Here is a 13,598-nt window from a genome sequence, read left to right as displayed (position 1 = left end):
AACTCAAGGTCCCATCTTCAATGGTGTTGATCTGTTCGGACTGGAAGTCATTAAGAATGTACCTGTTATGTGCACAAGCTTTCCTGACATTCTGTCCAGAAGAATTGCTGTTAAAGGGTTCATCTCTCTGTTTCATAAAGAACTTGATCAGGTTGTCAAGTTTTACTTGGAAGATTGCGTGAGGAAGCAATCAGATGTTGATCCTGCTTGGATCCGTGGCAGAGTACTTCCGTCTAAAGAGGATATTCTGAAGAAGGATAAGAAGGAACGACAGGCAAGGTTAAAAAGAAAGGCTGAAGAAGATGAGGCTGAAAGAGCCAAGAAGTTGAGGGTCACCTATGATCCTGACAAGGTGGACTCTAAAGAACGAAGAGATAAAAGGATCAGAGATTCCTTTCGCAGAACCAGATCTTCTTCCTCTTCTTCTGTACAAATCTTCAGAAATGTCCTTACTCCACCTCCTTCTGTCCCTAAACCATCTTTCCAACCACCTCCATCTGAACCAAAAGTAAACTTCACTCTACCAAATCCTTCTCCATCATCCTCCTCCTCTCCCATTCTAAACCCCACACCGTTGAGCTTTCTTCCACCAACTCCTTCTGATAATTTCCCCTCACCAATTCCCTTTACAAATACTCCACCCTCTCCTCAATTCATTCCATCTGACACTCCAACCTCATCAATCATTCTCTCAGATATTCCCTCCTCCTCAACCACCGCACCTCCACCTTCTATATCTCATCCATTACCTACCAGAAAATCCCAACCCTACTGCCTTCTCTATCCAGACTACAAATTTACCTTCAATCCGCCTGAACCTGAACCTTCTACATACCTGGAACTCTTCAGACATGAGGTGATTAGTAGTCTAGACCTTCTGAAGGATGCATTCCTAAATGGTCTGGATGATGTTTCTACAAGAAATCTCTGGAGAAGATTTCGCAAGGATTTTCAAGTAGAAGCAATGGGTGTTCAGAAAAGACTAGTGGCTGCTGCCCCTGGTTACCCTGGTTACCTTCTGGAGGAAGATAATGGTATTTACTACCATCCTCTCAGAAATTGTGTTGCTGTTGAGGAGAAGCCCTTTGTGGATGAATTGGAAGTATTGAGACTGGCTGCTGCAATGGAAGCAAACCCATGCAGGGACATGGTTATCTGGATTCCTGAGTATCCTGTTCTGCTTGGAGACTTCAAGACCTTATTTGACTATCTGAGGGAAAACCCTTCTAAGAAAGACCCTAGCTTGGTCATTCCAGAAGTTGTTGACCCACCAGAAGTGGAAGGTCCCTCTGCTCCAAGGAATCTAGCTGCCATTCTTCAGGCTCTTGAGAATGGCGACTCGGAAATTCCTGCTGCAGAATATGGAGATGCTTCTATGCAAGAAGCAGATGCTGAAGATCATGTTGCTAAATCAGACCCTGTTGAGGATATCCCAGCAAATGATACTTCTATGGAAGCTGCAGATCAACATGTCATTCCTGTGGTTGAAAGCGGTGAAACTTCTCTTGATGAACCTTCTCGTCTTGCAAGGACTCTAGAAGCGATTCAGAGGAGACAGGATGAGCAAAGCTCACTCAATGAGAAGTATGATGCTTTCATTGAGAGGCAAGAAGGACACAACAATGATGTCAAACAGATGCTGGCCAAGATCTTGTCAAGACTAGGGCCATCTTAGATTGAGTCTATGTTGTTTCTTTCTTTTCTTTGCATCTGTTTTGTTTCTGTGCATCTGATCTTTTCATCCTGTACTTTTGTACCCATTGGTTGAACCTTAATGAAATCATTTTCTTCCTCCATGTGTTCTGTTTTATTCATCTGAATCTTTTCTATTTTTTTGATGATATGACAAAAAAGGGGGAGAAATACTGTGATAAATGATTTGATTTAATCAGTTGCATTCACTAACAAGAACTGCAAGTTCTATATGGTTTAAGTGTTTTGCAGGTACAAAGAAGTGAAGTAAATCTTCAAAGCAAACACTAGAAGCAAAACCATGGAAACTGAAGCAAGCTGAGTGCTATCAAGCTTCAGAGATCAGAAGCAAGAAAGAAGAATGAATCAGAAGCACTGATAATAGAATTTGAATATCATTGTCTATCCTGTTATGACAAAATTCTATTTGCCCTGATACATATAATGTTATGGCTCTGATACATTATTTGCTCTGATACATGTTTTTAGCCTAAAATGCTCTGATACATTTGGCTCTGATACATATCATGTATTTGAATATACATTTTATGTTCTAACTCGTTCATGCTGACTTTTGTCGTTTAGTTTTTGTTCTGTAACATTTCAGGATGTAGAGATGCTCAAATGATGCTCTGGTACATTCAACAATGTTCTGATACAAATCTAGCATGAAGTGATGTTGGTAGACATTCAAAGTTCTGAAGCTATCCGAGGGAAGCAGAAATCAGAAGTTGTGAATGTTCTGAAGATCAAAGAAATTCAAGTTCTGAAGCTGTCCTGAATGGAAGCAGAAGTCAGAAGCTGTGAATGTTCTGAAGATCAAAGAAATTCAAGTTCTGAAGCTGTCCAATGGAAGCAGAAGTCAGAAGCTATGAATTCTCTGAAGGCAGAAGCTCATATGATCGTCTCTACCGAAATAATCAGGGAAGTCTTTTATTAAAGTTCTTCGAGTATTTATTTCAGGGGGAGATTATTTATCTCAGGGGGAGATTGTTAATCTCAGAGGGAGACATATTCATATGCTTATGCTATAGCTGTGTAATTTGTCTTTTGCCGTCTACTCTTTCTGATCGCAAATTCATATCATTTATATATGTTTTTGTCATCATCAAAAAGGGGGAGATTGTTAGAACAAGATTTGTTCTTATCAATTATCTTAGTTTTGATGATAACAATAATATGAATTTTGCTTAAGATAATATGGTACTCTAATCCAATGCAATTTCCCTTTCAGGAAATATATAAAGAGTACGCATAATTCAGCGCTCAGAAGATGTATCTCAAATGGTTCAGCATGCAACATCAGAACATGGTCTGGCAAGACATCAGAAGATGGTCGAAGCAGAATCAGAACATGGGTCTATGGAAGCATCAGAAGAACATGAGATCAGAAGCACTGAAGATCAGAAGATGGTATCACGCTCAGAAGCACTTCAAGGTCAGAAGATCAGAAGATGCTATGCACCAAGCTGTTTGACTCTGATGATATTCAAACGTCGTATTCACAAACATCAGATCAGAAGGAAGTACACGTGGCAGACTACGCTGACTGACAAAAGGAACGTTAAAGCTACTAAAGGCTACGTCAGTAGACACAGCGTGAACAAGGCTCGAGGTAGTTGACAAAAGCGTATAACATTAAATGCAAAGCTGTACGGAACACGCAAAGCATTAAATGCATTCAACGGTCATCTTCTCAACGCCTATAAATATGAAGTTCTGATAAGAAGCAAGGTTAACGATTCTGCACCAAAACAACTCATATCAAACTTGCTGAAACGCTGTTCAAATCTAAACTCAGAATCTTCATCTTCATCAAAGCTCACTACATTGCTGTTGTAATATCTTAGTGAGATTAAGCTTAAATTGTAAGAGAAATATCACAGTTGTGATTATCGCTTTTTAGAAGCATTTGTAAACTCTTGAATTGATTACATTAAGTTGTAAGGAACTAGAGTGATCAGTTGATCAGTATACTCTAGGAAGTCTTAGCAGTTAGCTGAGCAGGAAGTCTTGGCAGTTGGCTGAGCAGGAAGTCTTGGCAGTTGGCTGAGCAGGAAGTCTTGGCAGTTGGCTGAGCAGGAAGTCTTGGCAGTTGGCTGAGCAGAAAGTCTTAGGAGTGAACTAAGCCTAGAGTGATCGTGTTGATCAGTAGACTCTAGAAAAGTCTTAGGAGTGAACTAAGCAGTTGTTCCTGGAGTGATCAGGTTGTGATCAGAAGACTCTGGAAGACTTAGTTGCGGCTAAGTGGAAAACCAATGTAATCCGTGCGATTAGTGGATTAAATCCTCAGTTGAGGTAAATCATCTCTGCGGGGGTGGACTGGAGTAGCTTCGTTAACAGCGAACCAGGATAAAAATATTTGTGCATTTATTTTTATCGTCCATGTTTTAAAGTCACACTTATTCAATCCCCCCCTTTCTAAGTGTTTTTCTATCCTTCACAGTGTTGGGCCAAAAAATCAATCCGCTACTCATCCAATCATTTCGGGTAAACCGAAACCGGTCCAGAGACTCGGTTCGGTTCCCAGGCCCAACAAAATATCCATTTTTTTAACAATTTTTTAATTTTTTTTAGAGGTAATAAATGTAATATAATGCAGAATTTTGATTATATTAAAAGTTGTACAATTCATGAGTTTGTACAATTCAAAAGATCCATGTTAGAATTCCTAAGAATTCATTGAATGTTACAAAACGATCCAAAGATGCAAAATACATTTGTCCAATCATACACTCATACTGATGCCTCAGAACATACTCATCATTGGCATTGAATTTTCAACATTATAAAGCAACAAAACAACAAAACAACATCTCTAAGAAGCGAAGCCACACCCAGATTTTCTATTGCTGACCAAAATCATATGTAAGAAGGTCATCTTGAGGTTCCTAAAGATACAATGACAATGAAACATTAATGTTAGAATCAATGTAACAATGAATATCAATGTAACAAACTAACAATGACAGATACTTACAATACTTGAAGTGCATCCCTTTTTAATCCCGTATCTCTCCTTGACCCAATCACTCCCACAAAGCACCATTTTCACGGTCTTAGTTTTCATTGAAGCTCGTTTTGGATCAATAATCCTTTTACCAGCACTAAAAGTTGCTTCTGAAGCAACTGTTGTAACTAGAACAATTAGTATATCTTTTGCTAATCTACTAAGAACAGGATACTTGGCCTCATTTCCCATCCACCAAGTTAAAACATCAAACTTGGTGTTTGGGGGAACCTTCAATGGAGACTCCTCAAGATACAAGTCAAGATCTGATTTTGTATTAGAACTACCAACCACAGTTTCTAAAAACCTCTCAAAACTTCTCTTTCCTAATCCAGAACTACTTCCTACTTCAGAAGTTTCAGAAATAAGGGCATCATTAACTCCAAAGGTGTCTTGATACAATTGGAATAGAGTGTGTAAATTGGTTGCCAACTCTTGTTCATAGGAAGCTGCTTGAGTAGCATTTGGATACAAGAAGGGATATACCCATTTGATGAAGATCATTTTATACCTATTTGAACAATACGAGTTGTCAACCACGTTAATCAATTCCAAAGTATTTTTAGCCTCAGAAATCAGAATTCATCATTAGCCTCAGACATACACTACTAATGTCACACAATGAGGTAACATAATTGGCCGCAAACAAGGGCAATTAAATCACAACTGACAAAGGCAACATCAGTACAAAAAAGGGTACAAAAAACTTAAATAGACTAAATAGACAGCTGCCAATAGCCTCAGGGTCAGAATTCAGAAATCAGAATTCATCATTGGCCTGCCTGATATACACTACTAATGTCACACAAAGAGGTAACACAATTGGCCTCAAACAAGGGCAATTAAATCACAACTGACAAAGGCAACATCAGTACGCAAATAGGCTACAAAAAACTTAAATATGATGAACACTCAGAATGCATCATAGACTAAATAGACAGCTGCCAATAGCCTTAGGGTCAGAAATCAAAATTCATCATTGGCCTGCCTGATATACACTACTAATGTCACACAAAGAGGTAACACAATTGGCCTCAAACAAGGGCAATTAAATCACAACTGACAAAGGCAACATCAGTACGCAAATAGGCTACAAAAAACTTAAATATGATGAACACTCAGAATGCATCATAGACTAAATAGACAGCTGCCAATAGCCTTAGGGTCAGAAATCAGAATTCATCATTGGCCTTCCTGATATACACTACTAATGTCACACAAAGAGGTAACATAACTGGCCTCAAACAAGGGCAATTAAATCACAACAGACAAATGCAACATCAGTACAAAAAAGCTTACCAAAAAGCCTCAGAGTCACTGAGTCAGAATGCATCATAGGCTAAATAGATTCATTGAGGCAACAAAAAGTGACAACATAAACCATCAATCATCACAAGGCCACTTCAAGTAATCACAAGGCAACCTCAAATATAATCAAAAGGCAACATCAAGTATATTGTCATACCTTGGATCAAGAATTGCAGCAATAGAAATCAATGTATTAGACTCTGCCCAATACTTGTCATACTTCAACTTCATCTCATTAGCAAGGGCCTGTAACTGAGGATTGTTTAAGATATCATAGGGGTTATCAAGTAAAACCTTCACCCTGAAAAGCTTGGCCAAAAACAAATTAGAAGTAGGGTAAGATGTACCACTAATAATTCCTGTCACATCAGCAAAAACTTCCAAAAATTTGCAAATATCATGAACATCTTCCCAATCATTTGCATCAGGCAAAAAACTAAGAAATGCTCCATTTTCTTCAGCATATCTAGGCCATACTTCTCTGTAATGATAAGCTGTGGACAACATCAACCAAGTTGAGTTCCATCTGGTCTTAGTATCCAATACTTGCATCATGCCCTCAAGTTGCAACTCATCAACAATTTTCTTGAATGCTTTGCACCTTGTTTCAGAATTCAACAAATATTTGACACCATTCCTAACTTTATCCACAATCACCTTTATCATATCAAGCCCATCCTGAACCAACAGATTTAAGATGTGTGCACAACATCTAACATGAAACAATTTTCCATCCAGTGGAAGATTTCTCCTACCAGAAAAATCTCTCTTCAATCTAGAAATACAATTATCATTGGCACTAGCATTGTCAACTAAAATAGAAACAACTTTATCTCTTATACCCCAATCATCCATCACCTTAATCAATTCCCTACATAAAACTTCACCAGAATGTGGTGGAGGAACATTCTTAAAAGATAAAACTCTTTTATGAAGCTGCCATTTTGAATCAATGAAATGTCCAGTCACAGTCATATAACCAATTCTTTGTTCACCAGACCACCACAGGTCAGTTGTAAGACTGATCCTGTTAATCTGTGACATTGACCTTTTCATCTTAACTCTCTCAGCTTCATAAAATGTTTCACAATCCAACTTAACCTGATGTCTACTAATCTTTTTATACCAAGGATAAATCTCTTTAAGGAATCCATTAAAAATTACACCTTCCATAACAGAAAAAGGAAATTCATGCCCTAGAATCATATAAGCTGCAACCTCTCTAACCCTAGCATGGTTATATGTCTAGGTTGCCAAACTAGGAGTACTATCAGAACCTACACTTAACCTAGATTGTGCTACCTCCTTATCAGTATTACCTCTCATCCTCAGCTTCCTTTGGATGCAATTTTCTAAGTGTTTTTTTACCATTAGAAGTGCTTTTCCATTTAGTGTCATAAGTATAAAGCTTACCACACCATTTGCATTTCCACTTCTTGACACCATCTGGCATCTCAACAAGAACCATCTCAGTATGAACAACAGAATTTTTGGGACGAGGAGCTTTACCAAAAGCATTGATTTGGCTCTGAGAACTCTGAGCTGGGTCAACTGGAGGTGTTGGCTCAACAACAGTTGTTGTGTTTTGAGTGGTACTTGTATTTTGGATAGTGGATGTAGTCTCAGTTGTAACATCAGTTGGGATTGGTACTGGGTCTAGAATTCCCAAGTCAATCATCTCACCAATCTCTAAATTGCCTCCATCCATTGTCTCCTCTGCCCCATCAAGCAACAAGCTGATATCTATCAGATCAGCCATGTTGGGAGTCTCAGAAGAATCTTGAAAAGACATCCCAAAAAAAAATTATATCAATCAAACAATAATAGAATGGTAATCAAGGTAAAATACAACCTCAAATCAGCAACACCGCCATTTATTTTTAAGCATCAAGGTAAACCTTAAATCAGCAACAAAACTTACAAGTTACAATGGATACAAACCTCAAATCAGCAACAAAACTTACAAGTTTCAAAACCTTAGGCCGAAAAAATTAATCTCAACTCAGCTCAACAGAAAAGTAAACCTCAACTCAGCAAACAAACTCATAAAATGGATACACTTTATTTAACAACAATGTAACGATTAGGGCAAACTATGTAAACTGTGTTCAAAAAATAAGCAGTCGTCTTTAATACCTCCAACATGCAAACTATGTAGAATACAACATAAAACAATAAAAAGAATATAGAGTTTGGATACATTACACAAAAATTTCAGATGATCACAGTTTGCCCTAAAATGCACGGTTGACCTAAAACAGCCCTAATGGTGAGACGTTGATTTCAGACGAAGCCCAGGGAGAGAGAGACATATGGAGATTGCATAAGAGATGACATGATGATTGATGAGAGACGAGAGATACGAGGGAGGGAGGTAAAGTCTGAGTGTGAGATTGAGAGACAAGAGAAAAGAGAGAGACGAAGGAAGAAAAGAAATGAAGAAAATATAAAATTTTGGTTTTTATATTAAACACTACCGGTTCCTTATTGGATTAATGGATCCGGTTCTTTGAGTTGGATATGGATACATTTTTTATCCATTACTTAACTAATGTCCTTTTCGACCGGGCCATTTAACCAGTTCTGGTGGTCCGGTTTTCAGACCAGTTCTGAGTATTATCCTTCCACTAACAGCCCTAGTTATGTACTCAAGATAATGTGAAAAATTAAATATTATTTTTGAATATAATTTTAAGTTAAAATTTGAATATTAAATTTGATACAATGTACAAAAACAAATCTCTTGTTTTATTTCAAACTACTAAAAACCACATTGAATAATGTACTATTAATATGAGAAAATTATGGATGTGTTAGTAGTAATTTAATTTTGCACTAATCTTTCATTAAAATTTAATTTTGTAATTAATTTTAAATTTGTTCACAAAATTGATATATGTTTTAAAATGATAAGTTTATGTAGGATATTAGTATAAAATTAATTTACATATAGTGTATCCCATTAATCTCTATTAATATTGTTTTTTTTAAGTTATATCCTTTTATAAAAGCTACTGGTACTCTTTTGCTTAATACTCTTGTGTATATCTCAAAGGATAAAAAAGAATATTAATATTAACACTATATACATTAAAATCACTAATCAGCCAACTAATGCAATTTTTTTAATTAATTTTATTATGTAAAGTAACATAACTAATAGTAATACTGAGAAGGAATAAATGTCTTTTAGAGTCTACGGTCAAATTAATTACATTACTTTTCTTTTTGACGGAATTACATTACTTTTTGATTCTCTTCGCTAATTAATACTACTATAATTTATTTACAACTTATTCTCAATAATAGTCAAACATTAATTTGTTCTAATAACTGAGTCTAATTTTTTTTCTTCTTATACACAATATTCACTAGTTAATTACAGCACGTTCTTTGAATTAAAAAAGGAAAAATTAAACAAATTATATCATGTGTAGGTTATATTGTAATTAAATAGCAATGATTTTGTGGGGAAAAAACATCTTTATCTCTTTAGGGATTCTATCACCTTTTGCGGTGAAAGAAGATGAATAATTAATTTTCTTTTTCAAAAACAAAATGGATAATTGTTAACTTTATAAAAGTAACACCGTTACAGTTACTTCATAAAAAAATATATATTATTGTATCATCTAATTTTACCATAAGATTAAACTAGTCTATATTATATTATTGTATCCTTACCACACAAGATCCGATTATTTAATAGACAAAACTTATGTATAATTCTTTAGGTGTGGTTCTTACCATTTTCTAATGAAAATATGATAAGTGTATAATTTTCTCTTACACGTATGTAAATTTCTCTTATTTTCACTCACTAAATTATATTTAAATATATTTATCATATTTTTATTAGAAAATAGTAAGAACCACAACTGTACCTAAGTTTTATCCTTTATTAATCTTCCACTACCACCAACATATATCCATATTTTCATTTAAGTTTAACGAACAAGCCCTACAATTTCTTCCATTTTTTAAGGTCTAAATCTTCGTTCTCATGTTCTCTCAATTATAAATTCCTAAATGCTTCAAAATACCTATGAAAAAAAGACATATTTGATTCATTTTATTGTTTTTGTGTCATCCAACTTTCCTCCATCTCCGTTTTCAATTAAGAGGGCGTTGTCTAAGCCAACACAAACGGTTTCTTTTGGTGTTATTTATTACCAATGAGTATTTGTCCGAAATGATAGGAAAGAACAAAAACAAAAGTTTAAATTGCAATCCATTGAATAAATGCAGTTGTATCTTGGAACAAACTTCACATTAAGTGTATAAATTCTTAAAATCTAATCGTAAACCCATAGTGAGAAAAGTATTAAATTTTGTTGAAACTAAATATACATATAATAAATTTTGATCTAATTTTTTAAATCCAAATTTTCAATTATCATTTTTTTTTAAACTCTTAAAAGTTAATAACAATAACAAAAGACAAATATTTGAGGGAAATAGAGAGAAACAGAGATATCATAAAAGAATACAATTTTTTAATTTGAAAGAAGATGATTTGGAAATTGCGGTGATGTGAGAGATGGAGTGTTAAGGAAAGAAAATGTTATTCTATGTTAGTTGTATAAACTTTTTATTAATTTGGAAGAAGAAGATTTGGAAGTCACGGTAATGACTATGGCTGGGAGATGGAGTGTTAAAGAAAGAAAATAGTATTCTATGTCAGAGGTATATTATACTGTTCAGTAGAATTCTTCAATCCAATGACTATTTTTAATGGTTCACGTGAACCATTTAGGTGGTGGTTCACCTTAGATACAACCATATTTTAAATTTTTTACTGCCTTTTATAAAAAAAAAATTCATCAATTTTTTTTTTTGGTTTTTTTCTATCTTTATTCAATAATAAACATCACTTCTATTAGGGCTGGACAACGGATCGGGTTGGGCGGTTTCGGGCCCAAAAGCCTCACCCAACCGAAACCGCGGTTTCCCTATGAAGGCCCATTTTCGCCCAATATTAAACACGGTTTGATCGGGTTTGGTTTATGCGGATCGCGGGTTAACTGAAATGGTTTACTCGGGTTATTGGGCAGATTCATATTCCAAAAAAATGGAAATTTTAAAAGCTGATACAAATATGATTCAGAGACACATACAATATTTACAACCAATACATTTTATAAGCTGATACAAGTATGATTCAGTGACACATTCAATACTTATAAGTTACAATTACAAATTATTACAACCAACACATTCAATATTTACAACCAATAAATTCAATATCACTTCCTCGTAGCAAAATGCTTCTTGTTTATAACTTGTTTATATCTGGCAGGAAGACCGTAGACACATTAAAAAAACAATGATTAATAATTAGCAACATAAATATTATCCCTACTGAAAGAGAAATGGAAAAATTATCTTACATTTGCAAAGGATACTTTAGCCATATATATTATTATTCCCATATTGTTAATTTTGTTTCATCAAATTCACATGACCAAACACAACAACAAAAAACTGGATCATAGAATTGGAAAAGCTAAATTGAAATATTGCTAACCTTTTCCTACATGTATCACTCCTAGTTGATCACATGGAACAACAAAAGTTTACACTACACACCATGATAACAACAAGCTGCATCACAAGCTCAAACCATGCTTCCCTTTCCAACTATGAGAGTTTACAGCAGCCAACCTCTTGTAGATCTTCCAGTCAGACATGTCTAAATACCTCATTATATTATGATAAGTCGTATCTAGATTCCTCGGAATCGCATTTTAGAGTCCAAGGCTGAACGTCACTTCTACATTCTAATCTTCGGTTAGAGATGCTGCATTTAGAAAGTTTAAAGTCTACTTTTGAAATGTAACTCTTTCATAATACACTACAGATGTTCTAGCTGCTTCCATGTAACAAACACCAAAAATTTGTGGGCCTTAAACTCTAAAATGCTCATTTGGCTAGATCAATAACTTGTTGTGAACTCTAAACTGAAACTAAATCATACAAAACAACATGTACCTAACAGAGATGGAGAGAAATATGAAATTCATATGGAGAGTAACAGAACAAATCATAACAACAAACAAAACAATAACCACAACAAAAAGTTAGAACTATCACAAAAGAAGTTATAAAATAGAATGGGTAAGTAATAAAATTACACACCTTTACACCTTCAGCTCACAGATCTGAAAAAATGCATCCAAATGAATCACAACAAAAAAAGTCAAAAATCAAATAAACCACAAAACTTAGAAAATCATAAATCTAAAACCAAATCAAACACCTACCTTGCAAACGAAAGTGATGAGAGGAGAAGAGAAACAGCGAAGGGAAGGCTTAGGGGTTTGGTGAGCATGAGAGACGAATAGAGTTTGTTTCATCATAGAGAGAGAGAGAGAGAGAGAGAAATGAATGAATGGTGGTGACTAGTGAGCAACAGTGGTGGTGAGTGATGGTGGTGACTGGTGAGCAATGGTGGTGGAGAGTGATGAAACGATGGCGGTGGTGGAGAGTGATGAGACGATGGCGGTGGTGAGAGGAGATTGTGGCTGCTAGGGTTACGAGAGAGAGTGTGTGTATGAAGTGAAATGTGATCTGAAGCTTGAAGCTGGTATTATTCCACCCCCCAAATGAATGACGACGACGTCATTTCTCAATAATCATTCGGGCGGATCTGGGTACCTGCGGTCTAAGATTTCCTACCCAGCCCGTGTTAGGTGCCAAATTGTGTTAATATTTAGTTTAATTAGTGGCACCTTTCGACCGTTTTTATCGAGTATTCGTACAATTCCCTGAAGTTTTAGATAATTATTTATAGTTTATAATTTTTAGCTTTCATTTTATGTTAATATGTGTTTTAGTTATGATTTTGTAGGTCTTAGCTCATTTTGGGAAGTTTTGAGCTTGTTTTGGCCTTGTTTGAAGACTGTTGGGCAGAGCATAGCGCGCGTCGCGCGGTAATAGGGCACGTCGCGCCCTGGGCAAGATATTTTCCTGAAGCTTCCAGCAGAGAGAAGCGCGCGTGGCGCGCTTGGGCGGTTTAACTTTCAAAGTGTAATGGCGCGATGCGCGCTAGAGGGCGCGACGCGCCCTGGACAGAAAACAAAATTGCTATTTAAGGAGCAAATCAGATATTTTCCTTCTTCTGGATCATCTTAAGAGCTCAAAGAACCCTAAACTACTGTAGCAACTGAAGAATTGGAGAATCAAAGCCTTGATCGTCGATTAATCGCCGTAGATGCTTGTCATTCTTCATCCTTACCTTCTTGAGCAAGCTACCATTTTCATGGATAGCTAAATCTCTTTTGTATCAAGATAAGATGTAATCCTCCTTGACTTTTGTATGTATTTCTTGTGAATATATGTGTATGAACAAGTTATGATCAATATAGATGGTTTAGTTTGTTTGTTAAAGCTTTTCTATGGTATAAATGTTTGAGACATCAATATCTGTACCTTGATCTAATTTCATCATCTATCAAACTATAAATTGCAGACATGGATTTAGCGTTTGATATTTACTTAGTATCGGTTTATAAAACGTTATTTGTATTGTTTAAACGGTGGAGAAATCGGCGGTTATACAATACGGTAAATCTAACTATATCGTTGC

At 35.7% G+C, this 13,598-nt stretch overlaps 1 protein-coding gene and 1 long non-coding RNA gene across 3 annotated transcripts; both read right to left on the bottom strand.

Annotated features, from left to right (window-relative positions):
- Positions 1 to 4,538: 4,538 nt before the first annotated feature.
- LOC131648548 (zinc finger BED domain-containing protein RICESLEEPER 2-like) lies at positions 4,539 to 7,769 on the bottom strand. Its single transcript, XM_058918299.1, has 4 exons — positions 7,330 to 7,769; positions 6,168 to 7,238; positions 4,673 to 5,213; positions 4,539 to 4,583 (listed from the first exon to the last, which is right to left on the bottom strand). The coding sequence occupies exons 1-4, from the start codon at positions 7,767 to 7,769 to the stop codon at positions 4,539 to 4,541; spliced, it is 2,097 nt and encodes a 698-aa protein (XP_058774282.1).
- Positions 7,770 to 10,477: 2,708 nt separating this feature from the next.
- Positions 10,478 to 12,695, bottom strand: LOC131645853 (uncharacterized). Of its 2 annotated transcripts, XR_009297209.1 has the most exons (4): positions 12,274 to 12,695; positions 12,149 to 12,171; positions 11,538 to 12,001; positions 10,478 to 11,302 (listed from the first exon to the last, which is right to left on the bottom strand). It is a non-coding gene; the product is annotated as an uncharacterized LOC131645853 (long non-coding RNA). The 2 variants fall into 2 exon arrangements; XR_009297208.1 differs by having other exon boundaries at positions 10,479 to 11,302; positions 11,538 to 12,171.
- Positions 12,696 to 13,598: the final 903 nt, after the last annotated feature.

This window comes from Vicia villosa, linkage group LG2 (genome assembly GCF_029867415.1).
Source record: "Vicia villosa cultivar HV-30 ecotype Madison, WI linkage group LG2, Vvil1.0, whole genome shotgun sequence".
In the NCBI taxonomy this organism is placed as follows: domain Eukaryota; kingdom Viridiplantae; phylum Streptophyta; class Magnoliopsida; order Fabales; family Fabaceae; genus Vicia; species Vicia villosa.
The sequence above is the reverse complement of the archived record's forward strand: the minus strand, read 5'-3'. Positions and strand labels throughout refer to the sequence as shown.